The 25,195-nt window shown below is 41.1% G+C and overlaps 2 protein-coding genes across 2 annotated transcripts; one reads left to right on the forward strand and one right to left on the reverse strand.

Annotated features, from left to right (window-relative positions):
* The first annotated feature begins 502 nt into the window (after positions 1–502).
* Positions 503–13,280, forward strand: LOC308075435 (ADP-ribosylation factor-binding protein GGA1-like). The gene is made up of 17 exons (XM_080415315.1): positions 503–546; positions 1,733–1,817; positions 2,469–2,544; positions 3,807–3,905; positions 4,297–4,420; positions 5,335–5,432; positions 5,681–5,761; positions 6,414–6,551; positions 6,749–6,830; positions 7,062–7,154; positions 7,319–7,462; positions 7,969–8,033; positions 8,156–8,346; positions 8,591–8,793; positions 8,987–9,156; positions 9,268–9,378; positions 10,347–13,280. The coding sequence occupies exons 1-17, from the start codon at positions 504–506 to the stop codon at positions 10,455–10,457; spliced, it is 1,914 nt and encodes a 637-aa protein (XP_080271441.1). The 5' UTR covers position 503; the 3' UTR covers positions 10,458–13,280.
* A 147-nt stretch (positions 13,281–13,427) lies between these two features.
* Positions 13,428–25,101, reverse strand: LOC308075426 (putative ATP-dependent RNA helicase DDX17). The gene is made up of 13 exons (XM_080415303.1): positions 24,846–25,101; positions 23,906–24,101; positions 23,418–23,514; positions 23,067–23,200; positions 22,669–22,734; positions 22,424–22,565; positions 21,833–21,993; positions 21,414–21,586; positions 20,920–21,030; positions 20,703–20,764; positions 20,314–20,373; positions 15,857–16,093; positions 13,428–15,672 (listed from the first exon to the last, which is right to left on the reverse strand). Exons 1-13 carry the CDS (start codon positions 24,899–24,901, stop codon positions 15,173–15,175), a joined length of 1,995 nt encoding a protein of 664 aa, XP_080271429.1. The 5' UTR covers positions 24,902–25,101; the 3' UTR covers positions 13,428–15,172.
* Positions 25,102–25,195: the final 94 nt, after the last annotated feature.

Below are 25,195 nucleotides of genomic sequence, written 5' to 3' on the forward strand. Positions count from 1 at the left end.
CAAAGTGACTAGACGACTAGACCACATCATGAGCACTTTAAACCATATTGTTGAAAAATGTGAAATATTTTTGAATTTTTTTATCAACACAAATCTGGTACGGGGGTCCCTGTCACAAATGAATTTCAGATGGGGGTCCGTGGACAAATACACGTTAAATTTGGGATTCTTGAGTTCTTGACATGAAAATGTTTGAGAACCACTGGTTTAAACAATAATAAAATAAAATAAATGGAAACAAGCCCAAATAAGCAACTACACTTTAGAAACAAGCCCAAAAAACACAACCCGCAGGCCGCGCAATTACCAATTTTTACAAGCAACTTTACAGAAAAACAAGCCCAAAGTCGCTTATAATAAGCGGACATGGCAACAATGGCAGGCTGCCTAGCAGCTCAATGTCACGCATGCTGTTGTTCCCCTCTACGTCCACGAGTGGGCGCCACAGTAAGTGACATCTCGCGATAGTTTACAAGTCGCCAGTCACTGGAAATCTGTGAAAGATGGCGGCGCCTCCAGAAGAGGCGAGCTTGGAGTCTCGCATCAGTAAGTCATCATATGGTTATTTAACAATTAGTGATGATCTTAATGCGATTAAACACCAGTCCAGTACAGATATATACGAATCAGTTAGTAACGAGAGCTGACACAGTCATCATCAGGCTGTATCCACGCAGATCTCTGTTTCTACCCATCAAGAGAGGATGTCAAATGGAATCAGATATAAAAGTGCAACCTTTTAGTGCTTTTAGTGCTTAGTGCTAGTGGTTCTCAACCTTTTTAGGCCGCGACCCCCCAAAATAGTCATAATTGAATTGGGGACCCCCCACCCTGACAAGCACTTGGAATTGTAGGAGTTGAGGCATATTTATTTTGACTCTCTCCCACAGATAAATATTGTGAAAATAGCAGATCTACAAGCTTGTAGATCGGCTATTTTCACAAATTTTGCCTATTTCTTATATTATTTGACAATTTAGCCAATGTTTGACCAGTATTTATAGTATAGTTTGTTGATTACTTTTGGTGCAGTAATGGTCTTTTTTCTTTACTTTCTTTCTTTCTTTTTTGAGGTATTAAGGTCTTAAAACACCTGTCACTGTCATCTGGGGACCCCCAAAAAATCATGTGGGGTCCCGACCCACAGGTTGAGAACCACTGCTCTAGTGTGTCTCACAAAAGTCATGGTGTCGGTCTGTGATTTGTATATTCGCGTGACACACAGCAGCACACGGTGTATGGTTCATCATCAGGGAGGACATTAGCATACAGCTTATATCAGTGGTTCTCAATGATTTTTTGGGGGGGTCCCCAGATGACAGTGAAGTGATAATTTAAGGACTTTTTTAATACCTAAAAAATAACATAATCTTGTGATCTGGAGCTTGTGATCTGGAGCTGTCATTGGCTGTCTCGTTCTATTATGATTTCAAGGCTTAGTTTATAATTAGCTTAGTTCCACGACTACAGTGATACATCCATGAACTAATACAAATATCTCAAGGGAACTGTTGTTATAATGCAGAAAGTGGGTCAGCTCCTGTGCCATTGCCACTTAATGACGCAAGTGCGTGCTTACTTCGTTTCAGTCCAGGGAGACAACAGTGTTTTTAGTCTGTTTTCTTGAAATTAAAGTGAACACCCTTGATTATTTAGCCATTTGCTCATTGAGGTGAGGTAATGTGTGTGTGTGTGTGTGTGTGTGTGTGTGTGTGTGTGTGTGTGTTTACAGACAAGGCTACAAACCCTCTGAACAAGGAGGCTGACTGGGACAATATCAAGGGTTTTTATGATCAGCTCAACAATGAACCAGAAGGGTGAGACAAGCAATGTGTTTCTCAGATGTATTTTCTTTGCTTCATCACACAAAGTAGCATATATCACTCCTAAACATAAACATTCTCGCCATCCTTAAAAAAATTGCTTCACAAGCCAAACACAATCTCATCACATTGCATAACACGTCTAACCACACTGAAAACACCCTCTCTGACCTGGAGGATTTCAGCTTTCCATTTTTCTAGATAGTCAAACACACCAGTTCATCACATGTACTACACAAGTGCCGTCATGTCAAACTTGAATAGGTGCTCCACCAGGCTCTGGTGCAGTCAGTTATGAAGATAGACGGATTGGATCCCATTCAATAAACACTTTCTTAATTTTCCAATTTGAAACCATATCACAAATATGGTAAATAGAATAAAGAAAGAAAGTAACCTCGTTTTGTTGAGTGCAGATTCACAGATTTCATCTTTTGTATATAACATTAAAGTGTTGTCATACAGAGAACCACACAAAACAACAGACACATTTTGTCACACACAAAATGCAACTTAATATAATTGTGTTGCATAACATTTTAATAATGTCAGAGGAATTATTAAAGTGTTTTGAAATTGTTTCATAACATTTGGTACACACTCTCGTCAGCTTGCCAATGTTCTTTTTATTTCTTACATTTTCAGCCCACAGCTGGCAACCAGACTTCTGGCCCACAAAATCCAATCACCTCAGGAGTGGGAGGCAATGCAAGCACTTATGGTACAGTAAAAATCTGTCCTGGACAATGCATTATGAAATCTTTCACTAGTACTCTCCATAACAACAATAGAGCACTGAAGTCTGACGTAATTTACTCATCCTACCTGGGTCGCGTTTTTTCCCCCCGTTCTGAATTCCCATAGACGTGTTTAATATCGCGTCAAATAAGAACTGTGTTCCAAAAATAAACAAATGACCCCGGCGGTTTTGCTCTTATGGATATGAAGCATCAACTGACTGTGAGAAAACGCTAATGTTACTTCCAACGAATTAGTAAAATGTTCGCCTCTAAGTTTCAAATATGAGTGACTGACTATCATAAACGATACAGAGCCACCTCCCTGAGAATATCGCAGAGACAGTTCGTTTATTTTTGGACCACAATTCTTATATGAGACGATTCTAAGATGACCCAATGTTATTCTCCATAGCGAAATTACTTTACGAACCAGGGGATGGACTTCTGTACTCTATAAATACTTTATTAACATTTTGCAAAAAAAAGCACAGAGGTACAGATTCATACAAAAGGATGCTAAAAGGATAACCCAATGGCTTATTTCCATTGGGGTCCTGTGTATTCAATTAATCAAAACATTTAAAGACAAACAATAATATGTAAAAACATCATATAAACAAGTAGTAATCAAAAAGAAAAATATGTACAGGAAGGAGCCAGTTACAAATTGCAGCCACCTGTAAGTGCTCTTTTAGAGTGGTTTTGAAGGAGGGTAAGGAGTTACACTTTTTTTTATGACGGTTGGTAAGGTATTCCACATTTTAGTGGCATAGCAGTAGAACAAATTTAACCCCTTGTTTGAACCGAATCTGGTTGGCATTTGATTGGCTCATGGGTTTGTTAAACAGTCTACAGATCATGCAACAATAAACATCATGTCATCTGTTGTTTTCACTGTGATGAAGGCCTGTCTGTACATAGCCTCACTCATCTGCGAAAAGAAGTTTCCCCCGGAAACGATATTTTTTGACCAATCACAACACTCGTTTCATTCACGGAGAATGTTAACAGATTTGTAAAGCATCAACGTCATTTCCTTGGGCGGTACTTCCGTCAAATTCAACCGTTTCCGGTTGTCACTTCCTAGACAACCAACAGCCCAGGTCTTGCCCAGCGTGGTCTGTACAGGTGTATACACAGTAAAATCCTGTTAATTCAACTCTGAGAGTTACAAATGCATAAATCAATACTGAGTATTTTACTGTGTAGCTAACATGCTCAACACAATAATTGTTTTCCTCAGGTTCTCGAGACATGCATGAAGAACTGTGGAAAGCGGTTTCACATTGAAGTAGGCAAGTTCCGCTTCCTCAATGAGCTCATCAAGGTGGTATCACCCAAGGTAGTGATTGAATGAATGGCTTTTTCACAAGTGATCTCAATATTAAAGTCCCACAGTATGTCTACATTTTATCCCCCCTTGAGTGTAAATGATTTGTCAGAAGATTTTTAATGGTGTTTAATGAGAAAACATTGACAAACTTTGTGTGAATCGGCTCTTTCACTCCCTTTCACATTTGTAAGTGGGTTATCATTCATTCATAGCATCATATGCCAGCTATGATGCTAGCATATGCAGTTTTATAATCAAAATGTTGAAGTCGGGTAAAGGGGGTACTTGGATTCCAAAATCAGGGAAAAGGGGTACTGAAGCCAAAACGGGTTGAGAACCACTGGTCTAAAACCTCTTACCTTAGGGACACCCATTAATCACCCATTAATCTTCTCTGCAGTATTTAGGTACTCGGGCTCCAGAGCCAGTGAAGAATAAGGTTCTAGAAATGATGTACAGTTGGACTGTCGGGCTGCCAGATGAGACCAAGATAGCAGACGCCTATCTAATGCTGAAAAAACAAGGTTAGCACAACACAGACATTTTAAGACGATTATATTAAATTGAACATTAAGACTTTTAGGGATATTATTCATAAAATGAGAGTTCCACCAAATTATGCAGTGCAAAGAAATATCACTTCTCCTTTAAATACTGAAAAGTAAATAACATTCAGATGTCAGTTGAGTATTGCATGATGACAGTCTGTTATTACATTTAAAGCTGATTTATAATTAGTGGTTCAACGGTGTCCCATGGCAAAAAATCTACAGGCTCACAACGTGTCGCATCACGTTGTGAACTTGTAGATCTGCTATTTCTTGCACGGGACATTACGATGATTATACATTAGTAATTACACTCAAGCTACCAAAGTGCCTCCTAATCACTGCAGTACAGATGGTATACTTAGAGCTCTGTGTGGTACAAATATAAACTTTGTGGAATTTTAAGGTATCATAAACCATGGATTCTAATGGGACCTCTTGATTGTTGCCTTGTTCAAATTAAATGATAAAATACTCATCTGAAGATTGAGTGCCTTGAGCTTTCCTCTGATTGTTTGTCTATTTATTCATAATAAATCAACTTAATATGGCCTGAATTTGGTTAGATTTGGTTAATTTGGTTCACAGAGGCAAATGGCCTCTGTGAACATACCTAATTCACTCAGTTCCATGACGTGCTCACATTCCACAATGGAAACAAAAAACAAAAAAAAACATAGTTTTTTAATATTTAAATACATTTTTAATTATCTAATGACACTCAACCCTTGATTTTAGGAACTATAGCCCTTGAAGACCCTAAAACAAAGCTATTCATTGACCTCGATTCTATATAAAAGTGGATGTATATACAGTATAACAAGCGGTGGTATGTCGTTGATAGATTATCTATTCATGTTAAGTGGATGGGGATCCTTGCTCTCTTCCAGGTATTGTCAAGCAGGATCCAGTGCTTCCTGATGACAAACCTCTCCCACCCCCTCCACCCAGAACCAATGCTCTCTTTGAGGATGAGGAGAAGTCTAAGGTAGACCAGCGAGGAAGCACAGATCATTTCAACAGGGCTTACCTGTACAGTTAAAAGAAGTCGCATGTAATCCTCCTTGCATGACATGTTTACTAAATGGATCTTCCAACACCTTTAATTCTGCCTTTTTAAAACGAAAAGCACCGGGAAAAATCCTTCAAGGACTAACTAGTTTACCTCACTTCCCCTCTTTCATTCTTTGCCTTCTCCTTCCCCCTCTTTTCATCGCCCCTTTCCTGCCTGTGTAGATGCTGTCTCGCTTACTGAACAGCACTCACCCAGAAGATCTAAGAGCAGCAAACAAGCTCATTAAGGAAATGGTGCAGGAGGTGAGTCATGGTCTTTGTTTAACAAGCAAGCTGTGTGTGTGTGTGTGTGTGTGTGTGTGTGTGTGTGTGTGTGTGTGTGTGTGTGTGTGTGTGTGTGTGTGTGCGTGTGTGCGTGTGCATGCGCCTGCGTGCGTCAGTGCACATGGACACAAACAAGTACAGATGTGAATGATACTACTGTAACAGTGTACTACCGTATACCGTAACATGCACAACTCATGAGATTGTGATTATTACTAGAAAAAACAACATTGGTTTACAATATACACGTGAATGTATCTATTTCATGTGCTGTTGTAAACAGAAAAAGGAATTGGCTAATTCACTGGACATGAAAATGGTTATTGTCCAATGAATAAATGTGGAAAGTATTGTTCAGTTGAGAATTACAAGAGACATATTTCATGCAATTGTAGACCTACTATTATTTCTAATTTTGATTAGTCTGTCACATTGCCCTCCATTGTCAGTATTATGTGGTATTATCAGGGGCGGATTAACCCTTCGTGGTGCCCGGTGCTACGACCCGTTTCGGTGCCCCCGGGACTGTTTTGTCTTCTTACACTTTCTCCCCACCATTTGGTAAGATCTAAAAATGTTCAACAATCTAGGTTGTATGACAATGATGTTGTTGCTCCCCCCATCTGTCCAGGACCAAAAGCGCACAGAGAAGGTGTCCAAGCGGGTGAATGCCATTCAGGAGGTGAAGGAGAGTGTTGGTCTGCTGAACCAGCTGCTGGGTAGCTACAGCAAGGAACTCATCTCCCAGAGCAACCAGGAGCTCATTAAGGTCAACACAGCTCAGCACTGAACAGCACACAAAATATACATACTACATTAAACCCCATATCATTTACTTTGTTGACCGGTGTCCCCCAGGGGCCTGTACTTCGCCCCCTCCTTGTTTTCCTCTACGCCCAATCTCTTCACCAAAAATAGCAGATAGAGTTCATGAGGTTAAGTAGTTTGTGTGTCTGATATTTGCAGGATCTTTACCAGCGTTGTGAAAAGATGAGGCCCACACTATTTCGACTAGCCAGTGATACAGAGGATAACGATGAAGCCTTGGGTAAGATTGCTGACAGTAATGTTGCTTTCAAGATATCACTCTTTTGTAGTGTATTATTCGACAGGTACTGTAGCTTCAGCCAATCAGTCTAATTATACATTGGTAAAAAAAAAAAAAGTGCTCCAATTCTGCCAATAAGTCCCACAAAGCACTGCTAGCTGTGCTGTTGCCATGCTAACCCCCCGTGGAGACCACTAACTCTAGTTTGTGTGTGTGTTTTATCTTTTCCAGCGGATATCCTGCAGGCCAACGACAACCTGACTCAGGCCATCAACCTGTACAAGGAGGTGAACGGAGATAGTACTACCATGCCCTCAATACCAGGTGTGTGTGTGTGTGTGTGTGTGTGTGTGTGTGTGTGTGTGTGTGTGTGTGTATTTCAGCTTCTCTGGGGCAAATTGTAGCTTGATAATATTGTTGAGGTCATGTCAGTAGCCTTTTGTTTTCTTAGTTGCAAAATTCTAATGGATAAACTCTGTCCCAACCAGGAAGCAGTAGCGCAGCACTCCTAGACCTGACAGGATTGGACACGACACCCACAGCAGCATCATCGAACCCAGGCAACGCCTCGATACAAAACCCATCAAAGGACACAGGCCTCAACCTCTTAGATGATGAGCTTGTGTCATTAGGTTAGTCCAGTGGGACCTCCAGTAGACTTTAAATTCTCTTGGTTGTGTTTTCTTCATTGCGAAGTGGTTTAGAGCACTGTTTCCCAAACAGTGGGTCGGGACCCATGTTTGGGTAGCGGACACATTTGTATGGGTCACAAGTAAATATCTCCTTTTTTCTATTTCCAACATTAAAACATTTTTTTTTTCAAAAGATAATAAGAAATGTGACTTTTCAAAAAAAGTCACACCTTTTCATCAATTAACCCATTAAGACCTAAGGCAAGCCAATTCTACAAAATAGCAGATGTACAAGGTTGCAGCGTGGCACGAAGTGACACGCTGTGAGCTTGTAGATCTGCTATTTTCACTAGTTCTGGTCTCGGGCAAACGTCTAATTTCTCTTTTGGATCTTGAGCAAAACATTTTGGGAACCACTGATTTAGAGAATAAGAAGAATGTAAGGATCACCTGTCTGTTATTTCATATTGCTATCTTACAATTTATCTTGTGTGCTGACCTCTTAGGACTCTGTGAAGTAACGCAGAATTCTAACTCCAACCCTCACCTGGGAGACTGGAACACCTTCCAGGTAAAAGTTGCAAGATTAGCAAACACAGACAATGATTTTCTTTTCCTTCTTTTTAATATCTCATTTTGCATGCCCTACCCAACACACACACACACACTAAACAGTTTGCTGCCTCTCTCCAGTCTTCTGACAGCGTAGATCCAGCTGTCCCAGAGGTCCCTGCTGTAGCGTTATTACCTACTGTGGCGCTAACCCCCCAGGCTCCACCAGGAGGGGCCTCTGCTGTTCCCCCTAAAACCCTGGATGGGTTAGACCTGCTAGGCAAGACTTTGCTACAGCAGTCGCTACCCCCAGAGAACCAGCAGGTCAAATGGTAAGACAAACAGGACTGTAGATTGTTTAACCACTTGAGCCCTAATTTAACACTTCGATCGAAATAGCCGATCAGGATCTACAAGCTCACAACGCATCGTGGGCTTGCAGATCTGCTATTCTTGGGATTCTTGGAAATGTTCGGCTATGATGACGTGTCCAAATTAGGGACGGCAGGTTTAAAGTATTAAATGTTGGTTCTTATTATCACATGATCACATCTCTGGTGCTGCTCTCACTCATAGGGACAAGCTTCAGCCTCAGTCCAAACTCTCCTTACGAGACCTTCAGACCAACTCTCGCCTTGCTTCCAATACCACCACCACCATAACTCCGGGATCCAGCCCCAGTTTGGCTCCTGCAAAAGGCACAGTCTCTGCTGCTGACTCTGACAACAGTATCTCCTTAGCTGATGTGACTGTGCCTCTGGAATCCATCAAATCCACAAGTAAGTTCACACACCAGTAGACTTTTGTCTCCAAGAAGTTCTATGCACTATAAGGCCTTTCACTGTAGAGTCCCAAAGCAATTACAAAAACACCTCTTCCCATGAGAAAAACAAAAAAAATGGATGCAACCCTTTTGTTATCACCTAGATCACGGCCTCCTGTCTTCTTTCTCTTTACACGTATATTTTTCAGGCAACTTGTTACCAGTGACTGTATTTGACAAGCACAGCTTCCGAGTTCTTTTCCACTTTGCCTGTGACTGTCCACCAGCACGGCCTGACGTGCTAGTGGTGATCATCTCTATGTTGTCCTCGGCCCCTACTCCTGTTACCAACATTCGCTTTCAATCAGCTGTTCCTAAGGTAGGCTGATTATCTCTAGTGTCCACATAATCAAATGCTCCAATCAAATTACATTTGTGCAGTCAGGTATTTCTTGACACTTGTGTGTGTGTGCGTGCATTATGTGCATAGGTGATGAGGGTGAAATTACACCCACCTTCAGGCACTGAGCTCCCAGCCTTCAACCCAGTCCTGCCTCCAACAGCAATCACACAGATTCTTCTGTTGGCCAACCCTCACAAGGTAAACACTACCGATATGTAGCCAAAACACCCACAAGCAGCCAGCAGCAGATCAACATGGGAGCATACTGAAAGAGGGTACACTCCTCGTCAGCTCCATGTGCACTCAGGACATGGCTGTATAATGATTAAAATATAAAACATGAAGCATTTGAATATTTAAATTACATTCGAATAGCACCTGTCGAATGAGCATCCCAATATTTGAATATTTGGGCCAGCTGTACTTTCTTCAGTATATAAGAGACACTACTGCAGTCTGGTTTTTGATTCACATATCGTCACCTTGCTAAACTAATGGCCTAAGTCATTTTTTGAGGAAAATTATATTATAAGTCAGCTCCTCATGACACTGGCCACCTCTGGTAAAATCGCCCATCTCCTAATTGAAAAGGATCATGCTGTTCCCTCCCCTTTTAGTATAATGGCCTAACTCCCTAGTGTGACTTAGGCCAAAATTAGGATTTTCTTTTGGCCTAAGTCACATGTTTTTGTGACTTAGGCCAAATTATTTACTGAGTTAGGCCATTTTTAAAAATAGTTTTGGCCTAAGTCAGATTTAATCCTATTTAAACCTATTTAAATCTGTTATGTTACATAACTGACAGACAGTGTTACTTCTATTTAAATAGTCATAATTTGTTATAAATATTTCGGGTGAAATGATTAAGAAATATCATATAGTTTTGTTTTGGATCAGTTTTTAATTTTTCCTGAAAAACTTTTAAAAAAATGACATAGGCATGACACATTAGTTTAGCAAGGCGACGATATTCATTTAACCATTCTAACCATTCTTTCCATTCTAACAGGGGCAGTAGGTGATCTAATGACAGATCCTATCCACTCGTTTCATTTAAGAAAAAAAAACGCAAGCACATGACTTCACATGAATTGACTTCGCTACAGTACTGTATGTAGTGTATTGTAGTTGTGTGTTTTAACACTGGTGTGTTTTTTGTCTTTCAGGACAAGGTGCGGTTGCGATACAAGCTAACTTTCAATTTGGGAGACACAGCTCACGATGAATCTGGTGACGTAGAACAGTTCCCCCATCCAGACACTTGGGGGACTCTTTAGTGACACGGACCATCTTCCTATCATCTAATTTGCTGCTTCCTTTAGATATAAGTTGAAGTTGCTCCCAGTCTCTTGTCCATGGCAAGATTTTTTCTTTTTTTTTACATTTTAATGGTTAGAATTTGGGTTTGAGTAAGTAAAACTGAACTAAGACCAGTTTGGGGAAGCAGCTTCTACCTTGTGCCTTCTTTCACATCCTTTGTCCATGTTCCATTATCCTTATTTTTTTATACTGTATTTTGTTTTTTCTTCATCCTGCAATTCTATTCCAATCTTATCAAATCTACACATTCCTCATTACTTAAAGCAAAGTGCAAACAAACATTGAATCAGTGCAAGTATTTCAGTAAGAGCAAGTTAAGCTTTTAAAACTGAATGTGCACTTGTGACTGATTTGCATACTTTGTTGTACAATCCTTTCAAATAGACCATATGCATATAGTTTACAGCTTCCTGGTGTGACTTTGTTGCTTTGTTTTGCTTAACCCCTCGCTGCGAAGCATCCAAACACAAGGTGCATTGACACTCCAAATAGAGAACTTTCAAAATTCTGTACAATGTGTTCCCCTCTCTGAATGTTCAGTCTCGGGAAAAGGTGCAGCACAGCATTCCATTGTTTACAATAAGCAAATGAGCACACTGAGCTCACTAGTGAACCTCTTGCATAGTGAATGAAACGTGAATCTGTTCCAGTGATGACAGAGTATTTTGTAAGACTGTATATTAAGGTTGGGACTAAAATGCATTAGAAGTGCATTTATAATGTGCTTATAAGGCTCGCTTCACAACACTCATTATAAATGTTTATAATTATGCATAACAACTTGGAACAAAGACACTTTATAACTGACTAAATTATGGTAGCTATAATGTGCTGTTCCACTGAGCTTATAATGCATTATGACCATCACTTATAATATGTCATGAACATTTATAAGTTGTCATACATGATTATAAACATGACGAGTGTTATAATGCCTTAGTTGTAAGCACATTATAATGCATTATATATATTATATATATAATGCATATATGCATATATATATATATATTATAAATATGCCTGTAGTGCATTATAGACCCGGCCTTAATATACAGTGTTACTGAGTATTTTGTGTCCAATTAAATTCATGAACAATACAAATTTATAAGGAACCGTGCATGGTAAACGGTGCTGGATAGATTAATTAACATATCCATGAAGCTGATATACAGTACTTGGTACAGTACATTGTTTAAAGTGGCGGATGATCTTGGTTTTATTTGTATATCATGAAGTCGATTATGTTCTTGTTAAGCAATGTTTGTAAGCTGAGTCAATGATCATCCAATCTCTGCTCCTTTTCTGCTCTCCTTTTTGCACTTTCCACCATACTATTCAAAAGAATAGGACACTGTTATGTTTCTCAGGTTTTTTGTTAGGATTGACTTACACATGACCTGAACATGCATGCACTTCTGTCCTTTGAATTTTGCACATGAATCCATTTCCAGTCATCCTTTCTCATTTGCTGCCTTATTTCTGCTGTTTCTAGTCCCAAAGTGGGACACTTGTGTCCTGAATTGTCGATAACTTTGATTATGCCGTATGTGCCTGAGCTTGAATTCAGATGTTTCCCTTTTCCCTTCTTAATAATTTTTATCTGCTGTAATACCTCTTTCAGTTTGTTAATTTATTTTTCCTTTCTTTGGCAGAAACCTTGTATCTCCACATTTAAACTTTTTTTGGGGGGGGGGACATTGGATCCATTGGAACAGATGTTCTTTCTACTATTTCTTGAAAAGTTACCGTTTTGGACATACAAGGTTTCCACCCGACAGCGACTATATAGTCCCTGTTACTACCAATACCAACCCCTACTGTTATGTTTGAGGAGGATACAGACAACCATGACGCATGTGGAGGAACATGCTACCCTTCCCAGTTGCGCTTCCTGCATAACAAGTGTCCCAACCCACTTGTAAGACGCACTAGTGCAGCGACAGAGGCTTCCCACCTACAGTATGAGCAGGGGCCAATTCTATTTGTTAGGAGTGCCTAGCCAAGCCAGAGGCACCATGGAGGATTTGAACCTCTCCACGGTGGTGGGCAGTAACCTTACCCCTGCACCACCCAAATGCACCCTGTATTCATGTTCTTCACCACAACCAGATCAAGTTCAGTCCAGAGGAAAAATAGGGAGATTCATTTGTTACTTTTGTTATAAATCATGTATTCATAAAACTTCAAGAGTATTGGACTAGGATCTGTTCTTAGGTTATGTTTAGTAAAATTATATTAGAAGTAAACCAACTCAAGATTAGACTATTCTTACTCTCCTATTCTTGAATACGTTATGCATACTGCCCCAAATCTTGCAGATGAGATGGGTAGATCCATGTGTAAAACGTCATTTTCTCATGTGTCATTTCTCTTTCCTGTCAGTCCCTAGTAGGCTTGGTAGTCAACTTTGACAAGGAAGGTGATCCTAAAATGTGTTCATTCTACAAACCGAAGTATGTCTGTAAATAGATTCATGCAATTATGTACATTTGCCAAAAAATATGCAAAGAGCAAATTAACATTGCTGTAATGAAAATGAAGGAATTATATTTAAGGGAAATAAAGTTATTTTCTCTGTGATTGACCATAAACTGTCGATGCAAGTTCTTGCAATGCAGAAGTCAGACCGTTTTCGTTTAATAGGAAACAAAGCATTATAAAAAGGTCATCTATGATGAGTATACACGTGTAGATAGCAAATGGCATGAATGATAAATGTCCATTTTACAGACCAAGTATGAAAGCTAGTTTTACCTGAGACTGGATTGGAAGGTAATTGTCAAATTATGTTAAGAGAAGCGATTAGTATAGCTAAAATGTGATGTACATCGACATGATATATTTGCATGCATAACTGGGAACAAAGGAAGCTAAATGTAAAAGCCATTGATAAGAATACTCAATCAAATACAGATATCAAAAGTTAATCAAAATGTTAAACAAGAATGTACTTTATAACAATAGACCAAGTCTAAGTTTTTTTTTTACATTAAGAGTCAATGCAAAATACATTTGTATCATAGTTGAAGGTGAAAGATACTCTAACCTAAAATAATATTTCTGGTATAGTACATGTTCAGAGTTTTGAATCTATATCATAACAATGTCAAATACAAAATATTAGCCTTTATCTCCTCAAACTGCCTTTTCAACTCAAACCCCTTTTTTATAAGTTGGCGGGAGGACAGTAAGAAATGTTACAATATAGCTGCAAAGGGGGTTCAAGCCAACACAGACTGATATAAGTTGAAAGTTGTGACCTTTGACAGTTCCCAACACCCATCAAACAAACAGGTTTTACAACGATCAGACAATGCTCATTCATTTATGGTCAAATCTATGCTGGTTAAACATTCAAAGACAAAAGTAACGCACATCTTTGGTGCTGAGCCAAAATGCAAACAGCAAAATCATGAAAAAAGGCAAGGTGCTGCTGCTGAATAAAAAGACTTGGAGCATTCAAAAGTGAGTTGCGAGCCACCTTGACCTTTTTCAAAGCCTTTTTCAGCAACGCCGTCACCCCCTACTGTTCAATTTGAAAAAAAATTTGGGGACATGTTTCAACTTAGGCTGCGTCACAGGTCCAGCATCCTGCGTCCTTTCCGTCAGTTATGTAAAGAAGGAAAGGACAACTACAGTATATGAAGGTAAATATATATATAAATTCAAGAGCTTGTAGATTTGATTTGAGCACCAAAACTCGCAGAAATTTTGACCTGTAACCTGTAATCTACACGCAAATGAATATTTTATTGAAAGTGTAAATTTCAAGTACTCAGGTCTACAAGCTACAATTTTTTCAACATATCTACCTTAATACAGATGTCCTTTCCTTCTTTATATAACCTTGAAGGAGTGAGGATAGAGGATCTAGGACAGAGCAGAATAAGGACCTGAGACCCAACCTGAGATTCAAACGTGCTGCTGAGCCAATCAAGCAAAACAATAGGAAAATGACCCGGAACAGGGACATGGAAATGGAAATGGGTATACCACCCTCTGGAAACCCAGGACTACAGAGCCTATTTCCTGTCTATCATTTCACCGGCTTCGAATGCTATCAATGCATTGAATGGGAGATTATCACGTTTTATCAGACCATTGAATGGGCGAGTAGGCGACGAGTAGGCGATATACTGACCTACCCGCGATTTGTCAGACCATTCATTGGGCGTAATCAGGAGCTACTGACCTACTTGGAGGCGGAGCAGTCCCCACAACATGATTTACGATTCTGTGCCTATCGGTACATAACTCCAACGGCGCTGAGTAGGCTCAGGCGAACGTCACACCGTTCAGGACGGCAACTCGTCGCTTTAGCCCCCTCGGTGGTCCTTCACAGGGTTCCAGTTCGCCTGAGACTGCGCGCCTCCGTCATGGTCCGAAACCAAAACTGGACTATTTAAGTCATCTCCGTTGGTAGGTCAGTATGTCTTGATAACACCCAATGAATGGTCTGATAAATCGCGGGTAGGTCAGTATGTCGCCTACTTCAAAGGTCTAATAAAAGGTGATAATGTCCCATTCAATGCATTGATAGCATCCGAATGGGGTGATCATTTAGTATAGTATCTCACAAAAAATTGCAAAACTGCAGCAGGAGAAAAATAATCTCATATACCCTTCGGGCTAATTAACACTAGGACTAATAACGCCTCTTTCTATTAATAAACTACTTCCTGGGAGGTTGAGACGCAGGTGGAGGAGGGGGTGGAGGAAAAGGAGGAAAGCTGAATGGCGGTGGTGGTTTCCCTACAAAGCTCATGAGTGGGGGCTGAGCTGGGGCAAACTGCTGGGCCATCAGAGGCAGGGGCGGGCAGGCAGGAGGCGGCGGCTGGCCAAACTGAGCCTTTGACTGGCTGGATGGATCCTGGCCCCCGGTGCCACCAGACTGGCCTCCACTCCTGGCACTGTAGCTCCCACTATAACTCTGGTACTGCTCTGAACCAGAGTTGTAGCTGCTCCTGCCGTCCCGGCTCCGGTCTCTGTATGAGGAAGATGTGGAGGAACGGTCTGCGTCCCGGTTGCCGCCGCGGCCGTTGCGGTTGAAGCTACCACTTTCAGTTTTGCCGCCCCCGCCGCCAGGGAGCATGCGACGATCACACTCATCCTGGAACATGTGGTTGGGGTTGTTGGCGTTGGAACCGCTGTTACGGTAACGCATTCTACCCCCTTGAAGGAAAAGGAGAAAGACGAACTCTGTGTCAGGAAACCATGCCATATCCAGCTCAAATTATTATTACACAGGCAGCTCCTCGCTTCTGCTGACATTTACAGATCCAAACCTGCAATTACCAACATCTTATTGAAATGCTAACTTGACTGTTACAGATGTGTCTACGACTAGCCTCCTTACCTCCTCCTCCTCCCCCACGACCAGAGTCAAATAACTGAAGCAGTTTGGGGTTGATGGCTTGTCGGGCCTCCTGCAAAACCTTGACAAGATCTCGGGCCTGACGCAGATTCCCCGGGGTGAAGAACGTGTATGCCGTGCCTTTGTTGGTGCTGCGGGCCGTACGTCCAATACGATGAACGTAATCCTCAGACGAGTTGGGATAGTCGTAGTTGATGACAAACTTCACGTCTTCTACGTCTTTTGAGATGACAATAATGCGTTTGGCACCATTGGAGGAAGGAGAAATTATACAATTTCAAACAAAGAATACGTAGTTGATTATATCTGTACAAATATAATATAATTATCTTGAAATACAAAAATTTGTATATTACTATAAACAAATCCATTACAATTAACATTAATTACAACATTAACATCACTATGAATTACAAAGTCTGCACATATAAATAAACCACTTACCTTACTTACCAAATAGTACAAAGCAAAATAAAAAACACCAGACATCCAGATAGGTATCCTAATTTAATTTCAGTTTAGCCACTTAAACCCTGTACTTATTTGGCCGGGGTCCCCCAAGGCTCTGGTCCGCTCCTTTTTTCCCACTCCTTTTCACTAGCTGTTCTACAAGCTCGTAACACGCTGCAACGTGTTATGAGCTTGTAGATCTGCTATTGTTGCCCAATGTTCACCCCAGAATAGGGATGCTACTGTAGGTTAAGGCCATGACAAACCATCACACTAAAAAAGACGTCAGAATCTGAAGCTAATTTCATCAATACTGACATCCAAGAACAAGTAAATGAAATCACTAATGGTTTGTGTTTAATAATGTTCACATGTAAGTGTGAACATAGGTGAGCAAGAGTTATGGGTTGGAACCAAAGAACATAGGAGTCTGTTTCTCATTACAGAGGACATCGGGCTCCGACCGCACTGCCGAGTCCAACAAATAAGTCCCCCCCAGTGCCCCACCGGCCGTCATAACAGAGGGAAGCAATTTTATTCATCATAACCTGATAAATACCAATAGATTGATCATGTGCCCCAACATAAATGAGCACTTGATGAAGGACCAAAACTATTTAACCCTCAAAAGGACCAATCCTCTACTACACTGTGGTCTTGGAACGCGTGGGATGGCATTACCTAAATGTAATGGTGAGCTCATGGAGGAGTTAGAGAGGGTACTGAGGGTGATGAGGTACTTACCCCTTTCAGGTTGTTTTTACGTGGGTACTCAGTCACCCCCCCCTGATCAGTCCTGGTTCATTTGGAGGGGCTGGAGGGGGGGAAGGAGACAGGAGAGAGGAGGACGTGTTGCCCCCTCACACCGTTTTCCCCCCTCACCATATGCACACACCAGCAACGTCGGACGGGAGCAGAACCTTTTAACCGCAAGAGACACACAAAGGCTGGTTCTGTTGCTCTCTCGCCGTGTTGCAGGAGCCCTCCTCAGACCCTGGCCAGGACTGGTTCCAGACGATCCCCTCTAACTCTCTCTCCCATCTGTCTGCTTTTTTGTTTTCACGGACGAATGGGCAGACATACAGGAGGCACCTCAGGCTGGTCCTAAGGAGAGCTTGCTGGATTTAGAAACTGATGTTGCTGAGGGGGTGTGGGGAATCTTAGTTACCCAAGAAGAAATGGAGGGCCTGATCCTTCTAAACCTATCAAAGCTACTACTTAAATGTGACAGGGCGAGAGCAGGGTAGACGCCCCTGTAGTGACAGCAGCACTGACTGCCTGTTACAGCCGCCATGTGCTGCCAAACCCTGAGAGAAGAGGGAAAAAGAACAAGGATGAGGTCACAGGAAGTTGAAGGCGCTTGACTTCTTCCCCCTTCTCACTTCCAGATTGAGCTAACAAAAAACTAGTCAATTACCTGTCTGTCTGTTTTAAAGGTGGGATAACTAAACAGCTTTTGTTTTACACTCAACATTATGAAAGAAAAATGAGCATTTACTCCCTTTGCACAAAATATTGTTCTACATTAACAGCAGTGTTTAATATGAGTGATAATGAGTATGCATTGACACCATAAAAGGAGACATGAGGAGGGTTAGTGAAGGGGTACCTGTCCCCCAACACCTCTGCTTTCAGGCAGTGTGCCAAAGAGCCCCGGTCGAAGTACTTAACTACAGTAACAAGAAACAGACTGTAAAACCACAGGGGACCAGAAGACACGAGGACCTCAACTTGGCTGTTAAGGTTTGTTAAATTGTCCAGAATCTATTTTTGGAGTTATGCTGTGGGGGTACAATATGGTTGTTACATTTCCTTGTGAATCACTAAATAAATATGACAATGTTTTTGGTTGTTACCATTGGAATATAAAATGAAAAGCAATATTCTGTTTTATTACAGACCCAGTCTTTATTGACCTGGAGAAGAAGACTGATAAAAGGACAGAGACGGTGATTCACTTATGCCTTATATAACCCCCAGGGCTGATGTTAGAGCTGATCAATCAATGCAAGTTAAAGCTGTATCTTCCCTAGAGGTTATGGCAGCTGACCAATCAACCTAGCTGAAGTGACAAGTCAGGCTGAACTGGTGAACGATCTGCCTAACCTTCTGAGGTCCAGAGCTTTGGCCTTGGAGCTTTGCAAGATTAGATCATTCACGTTGTCAAACAAGGGATGGAACTCTGCCCCAAAATACAGGTTCTTCGGATAGCGTGGTCAAATTCTTGGCTGGGCTGCACGATTCTTGCCAAAATCAGAATCACGATTTTTCTCTGTACGAATTGAGATCACGATTCTCTCACACGCTTCTTATTTTTTCAATAAAAACATTTATTCAGTTGTGGTGTTACCTTGCGGTAGTGCGATGATGCCAAAGTTCTGCTTGCAAATTATGAGTGCGGCATGTGCTCCTTTTTCAGTATAAGCACAACTTCACTCTCGTCCTCGCCACGGGGATTTTCCTGTGTTGCTCCTTTCTTTAGCTTGAAAACTATATCATACGCTCTTGGTCATGCACTGTTCAAACAGGCTATGCTAGTATGCTAATCTGTTTCTGCCTCCTTCGACACGTGTGGAGTTACAATAGTAACGCGACAGCCACTGTCAATGGGGAACAGAGATAACAGATGAGACAACATGAATGGAGTTGTATGATGTTAATGTTAAATGAATAGCGTGTTTTGCTTCACGTGTACGTATGGTTGACAGTTGCACCTGGGCCTATTCATAATCAAATAAAGTAACACGCGAATGCAGCATGCCTTCAATGGAATCGTCATTTAGAAAAAAGATTGCATGAATGTATGATTAATCGTGCAGCCTGGAAAGGAACCAAAACGTACCGGAAAACAGCGAGTATTCACAGAATGGCTGCGTAGCTCCTTGCACATTATAGCGGCAGATACTGTATGTTGGTATTGCACCAAAACACGCCACAGGATTATGCACAGGTACGTGATAGGGATACAAACTTTTCAGGTACATTCAAAAGTGGGATTGTTTCTTGGGAAGCTTGGGTGGCGCAGGGGTAAAGCACCTGCCCACCACTGCGGAGTCTAGGGGGTTTGAATCCACTGCGGTGCATCCGGCTTGGCAGATCATCTACAATTACGAACACAATTGCCCCATGTTTGGGGGAGGGTGATATTTATCACTGCACGTACGGTACTCCTACGGCTGGGGGCGGCACCTATCGGCGGGGAATGTTGAGGGAGGAGCAGGTCCTCCCGGTGAGGGCTCCTCACTGACAGGTGAGCCAGTAGGGTACTACAGCAGTGGCAAGCAGCGGGAGGAATTAATTGGCATAGCAACTAAATTGGGGGGAAAAGGGATGCAAATTATTGGCTATTCTAAATTAGTAATTTAAAAAGGTGGAAACTTTCTATGGGAATTAAAGGGAATTAAGGATTATAAAAAGGAAATGTGTTATTCCTTATGTGTTATCAGAAATAACACATAAGGAATAATTGAAGATGCAGCTAAATCCAGTATGTCAATCTTTTCTATCTCTTAACATGTAATGAACATTATGTTTTGAATCTCACCTCTGAACACCGAGAACATTGAGAACATTGAGAGCTTTCAATAGATTCATGGGATAATTTCATGGGCATTATGTTATTTACCATGCTGGGAAAGTATCTGTATGTGTGATGGAGGTGTGCACAGGATAGTAATTCTACTGAATTAGTATTAAATGGGAAGCTGGTTAAGTATCTATGCATGTCATGAGGGAATGCATTTCACTGGTACAGTAGGAGTGTAAATAGTAAAATATTTATCGCTAAATGGAGAGAATCGGAAAATGATGTTTTGTGTATAGCTATGCACATTCTGTGTGTGTGTGTGTGTGTGTGTGTGTGCGTGCGCGTCTGTGTGTCTCTGTGTGTCTCTGTGTGTGTGTGTGTGTGTGTGTGTGTGTGTGTGTGTGTGTGTTTGTGTGTGTGTGTGTGTGTGTGTGTGTGTATTTTATGTGTTTATGTGACATACCCAGACCACGAGAGGCCACATCAGTGGCGATGAGTATGGGAGCTTTGCCACTCCGGAATTCTGTGGAATTAAACAGAACATTAGGAGGGCCACTAGAAAATGAATTTGAACTAAAAGATGACTTATGACATAAGTGTAAAATATAAACAATTAGTAGCTAAGCGACAAGTCACATGACTCCAAAACGGAACAGTAACTTTGGGACACTATGTCAGAGGTCTCTGGTAAATGTTTATGCTCTTCAGCTGTTCCTGAGATATTAATTCTGACTGTGTTGACAGTGGACTGAGAAAAAGTGAAGAAAAAGGCACACAAAAAACAAAGCTGCAAACAAGGAAAATAATGTTAATGCAGTGAAACATTATTTATATTTAACCATCAACTCTCACCTGTAAGTACCCAGTCTCTTTCTGGCTGGGTCTTGTCTCCATGGATACACATGGCTGGCCATCTACAATACAAAACCATACCAGAATTGGACATGGCGGTAAGGAGACCTTGTGTTACAAATTTCAATATTTCACAAACATGAAACTTTCACAAACATTTACGTTCTCATTTATTAGGGTTGTGTCTTTATATCTGGAGAATCTCTTCGTCTCTCACCCGTCTCGCCTCATCCTCCTGGTTAGCTCATCACAACGCTTCTTGGTTTCCACAAAGATTATGGTCTTGTTCTCCTTCTCTGCCATGATCTCTTCCATCAACTGAAGAAGTCTTGATGTAAAAAGTGAGAGAAGAGATACAGGGTAAGAGTGAAAGTATGAAGCCATGTGTATTTGTTCCATCCTATTAGGCTGTCTGGAAATCTGAAGGCTCAGGTGTCCCTGTGCAAGACTCTTAACCCTAACAGCTCCCCCTGTGCATGTGCGCTCATCTGAGCCAGCTGAGCAGCCACCTGCTAGGTAAAGCATTAAAATCAATTCTCCCCCTTCCAGGTACCAGAAAATACTCCCTAGGTAGAGCACGACAAGCTACGGATCTAGAGCTACGGATCTAGAGTATCAGTATAGTATTTTTCATCAAGGACACGTACGACAAAGTATAAATCAGACTCAAGCTGTGTGTCATTATTAATGCTCCCTACTAGCTTTCCTTACTTGTTGTCCTTTTCATTCTCCATACAGACATCAACTATCTGTAGAATGTTGTGGTTGGCGCTGAGCTCCAGGGCACCAACGTTAATCTGGACATATTCCCTCAGGAAGTCCTCGGCTAACTGGCGAACGTCCTTAGGCCAGGTGGCACTCCACATTAGGGTCTGTCTGTCAGGCTGAGAGAAGAAGAGGAGAGAGAAAGAAAAGCACAGTTGGACCAAATCCAAAAAAAGATTACATTTTGAGTGTGCTTCAGATTCTGATTGGTTGTATGGTAAATTACAACACTTGGGTCAAGTGGGACGCACCTTTCTCTTGTTTAAAATGTTTTCCAGATGTGGTACAAACAATTTACATCTGATCTAAAAAAAAACTAAAATCAGTTGTATACAATACAACTGTGATGTCTCCCTCGGTCTTACCCTTATTTGGTCTAGTATCTTGCGAATCTGCGGCTCAAAGCCCATATCTAGCATGCGATCTGCCTCATCCAGCACCAGGTAGGTGCAGCGCCGCATGTTGGTCTTCCCCGCCTCCAGAAAGTCAATGAGGCGGCCAGGAGTAGCAATGACGATCTCAACACCTGGATGTATAGAAGAAGCCAGTCTCAATACAATAGCCTACAAACATTGTTATTATATGGTAATAAATACTGTCAGTTATATACATTCTGTTTGCTCAGAGTGGAAGATGTGTGACTTATAATACTGAAGCTTTACTGAACTTTACTGTATTAAACACCCACTTTTGGAATATTAAAAGAAAAGTCCTCATTATCAAGGTATTTGATAAACACTGTCGACGTTATAGAACACATGGCATTCCAGAACTTTAAAATACATATTATTTACTCCAATCTTCACTTAAAATCATAAGCTGAATTTATACTCCATCACATGATGATGAAGTTTAAAGCTAACAACCCCTTGTGATGCAATGCGTTATCTTGCAGATCAGTTCTTGTCAGCAAGCGACACCATCGTGCGAAGGGGTATAAATGATGCTTTTCTCACCCCTTTCCAGGTCTCTAATCTGTGGCCCTTTGGGTGCTCCACCATAGACACAGGTACTCTTAATGCGGGAGGACTTCCCATATTCAAATGCCACGTGTTGTACCTGCTGAGCAAGCTCTCTGGTTGGGGCCAGGACCAGACACTGCAGAGAAAAAGAGCCACCTTTAACAGACTGTATAGATGAGCTTGATCAAAAGGGGCATGATATGTGCCACAGCCTCATGTGCTGTGGTATCTATACTCACAATGGGCCCATCTCCCCTCTCTAGATAGGGCTGATGATTGATGTGGACAATAGCAGGAAGAAGATACTGCAATCAACAGAGAAACATAATTAAAATGCGTATTCACTAATAATCAAAGGTTTTAATGCATACAACATTATTTTAACCAATATGTATGATAGAGAATGTTAATTTTTTTTTTTTTAAAGACTAAAGAACTAAAGGTGTCAAATCTGTATTTAAATAAAAACACACACACACACACACACACACACACACACACACACACACACACACACACACACACACACACACACACACACACACACACACACACACACACACACACACACACACACACACACACACACACACACACAGAGAATATAACATCCACACAGAGAATATAACATCCTTACTGCCAAGGTCTTTCCAGAGCCAGTCTGAGCTATTCCCACCATATCTCTGCCACTTAGAGCCAAAGGGAATCCCTGAGCCTGAATGGCTGTCGGCTCCTTGAACTTCTGATGCATCAGTGTATCTATCACATACTCTGTTAGAAGACGGATTAAGAAAGAACAAGACCGTTAAAGAGATAAACATGGTTTTGCTTTACACCAACCCCTTATGCATTTATTTACCTTTGTTTTGGTACTTTCACCAGAAACACCTCCATCATAATACATTATTTGTCCTTAAAGGCTATTGGAGTTGTAGGTAGCTAACATGAGTGGACAATAGTGTTGAAATCCACAGGAGTTACTACTCACGAGGAAATTGTGCTTGATGAAAACCGATCACAGCCTTTGGACAGCCAGAGCCTCTGATTGTGATCTCTTTCTTCCTGCGATACTCTTCCACTTCATACTGGACACAGATCAAGAGAACATATCATACTTGCACTATATAATACTTTTTACTGCACAATCTATATAGAGCACCGAAGTCTGACGTAATTTCGCATCATACCTGGGTCACATTTCCCCCCCCCCATAGACGTGTTTAATATTGCTTATTCGCAAGAACTGTGTTCCAAAAATAAACAAATGATCCTGGCGGTTTGACCTGCACCATGAAGCAAGTACCTTTACTTGTCTTTTATTAAACCCCAATGCTGCTAAAAGGTTTTACACATTTGTATTTAATATATATAGTAGTATTGTCTTGTTATACAGTTATTATTGCTATATAGTTAGCACAGTCTGTGGAACAAGAGTGACTCAGTTAATTCTTGGAGTGTCAAAGATGTGTGGAATACCTGACTCAAGCGTTGGACTTCAGGGTGTTCATTATAGAAGTTCTTCTCAAATTTTGGCAGCTCGTCCATGTTCCACTTCTTCTTACGGAGACGGTCCCCTGGATTCCCAAACTTCATGGGTGGAGGGCCACCACGGCCGGCACCACCACCCCGACCACCACCACCCCGACCACCACCCATGGCCCCAAACCTTGGCCTGATGGGGTCAGATATCAATGCATTTTTTTGGTTATTATACTTAAGCAATTGAGTCTTGTCACAATTTCTCAGTTCTATTTGTTTGATCGTGCAGCTTTGCACAGGCATGAAAAACAGTGGTGTAAAGAAACTAATTACATTTACTCAAGTACTGTATTTCAGTTTTCTTTTTTCTTCAGTACACTTTTGAGGTATTCTTAGTATATCAGTATTTCAAATTTTCAGTAATTTGACTTCTACTCCACTACATCTCAAAGGTAAATATTGAACTTTTACTCCACTACAATTATTTGAAAACTTAAGTTACTAGTTACAGCACTTTGTAGATTTTGATTATCATTACAAAACATACATTACCCACTTCAGCCCTATATACATTTCGGCCATTTGAAAATATTATATATATGTAATTGCAATATAGATACTTTTGTAAAAAATGTGAGTACTTTTTCCACTTTTTGAAAAAGGGTGTGCCTAAAAGGCCAGTCCACACCAATGCAACTCCTTGCAACATGCAACTACTTGCAACCAGTCATTATCCCCAATGGCAGTTGCAAGGAGTGCAAAACTTAAAACTGTTTTGTTGCAAGGAGTTGCGACTAGTTGCATTGGTGCGGTCTGGCCTTTATCTTGTTAAAAAAATCGTTTACACGACGCAATACATGCTCATTTCACATAATAACATTGTAAGTCAAAGTGAATATTTCTAAGTAAATAACTGTGAACAGTTATCAATGCATACCTGTCTCGCCCGCCGCCACGGTCCCTATCTCTGTCCCCATATGAACTCCCTCTCATATTGGTGCAAATAATGTAGCTTCTTCCAATATATGTATATTATTATACAGTATATCAGAAATGTACTGTGGTAAAAACAAAAATAAAGCACAGCCCAAGCGTTTGCAACACGAAAACGTTTACTTCTGATCGTCGATAAACTTCAAGATATGCGGCCTGTGAAAGGGTTTTGTTTATGCAGTTCAGACTGACTGCGTCACGTCGTCAGCTGAAGGAGCGCAAGTTTTCTAGCAGTGTTGCCAGAGAAGTGAGAGAAATAAGCAACCGGTCTAGGAAAACACGCCCAAAATAAGC

This window comes from Gymnoscopelus braueri (genome assembly GCF_963280865.1).
Source record: "Gymnoscopelus braueri genome assembly, chromosome: 2".
Taxonomy (NCBI): Eukaryota; Metazoa; Chordata; class Actinopteri; order Myctophiformes; family Myctophidae; genus Gymnoscopelus; species Gymnoscopelus braueri.

Bases quoted from the DNA above. Each gene is read 5' to 3' on its own strand.
- LOC308075435 (XM_080415315.1), top strand. From the start codon at position 504: ATGGCGGCGCCTCCAGAAGAGGCGAGCTTGGAGTCTCGCATCA. The intron at 3,906-4,296 runs GTAGTGATTGAA...TCTTCTCTGCAG, and splicing joins TCAAGGTGGTATCACCCAAG to TATTTAGGTACTCGGGCTCC. The intron at 9,157-9,267 runs GTAGGCTGATTA...TTATGTGCATAG, and splicing joins TTCAATCAGCTGTTCCTAAG to GTGATGAGGGTGAAATTACA.
- LOC308075426 (XM_080415303.1), bottom strand. From the start codon at position 24,901: ATGAGAGGGAGTTCATATGGGGACAGAGATAGGGACCGTGGCGGCGGG. The intron at 21,994-22,423 runs GTGAGAAAAGCA...CTATACATCCAG, and splicing joins GATTAGAGACCTGGAAAGGG to GTGTTGAGATCGTCATTGCT. The intron at 21,587-21,832 runs GTAAGACCGAGG...TTCTTCTCTCAG, and splicing joins AGATACTAGACCAAATAAGG to CCTGACAGACAGACCCTAAT.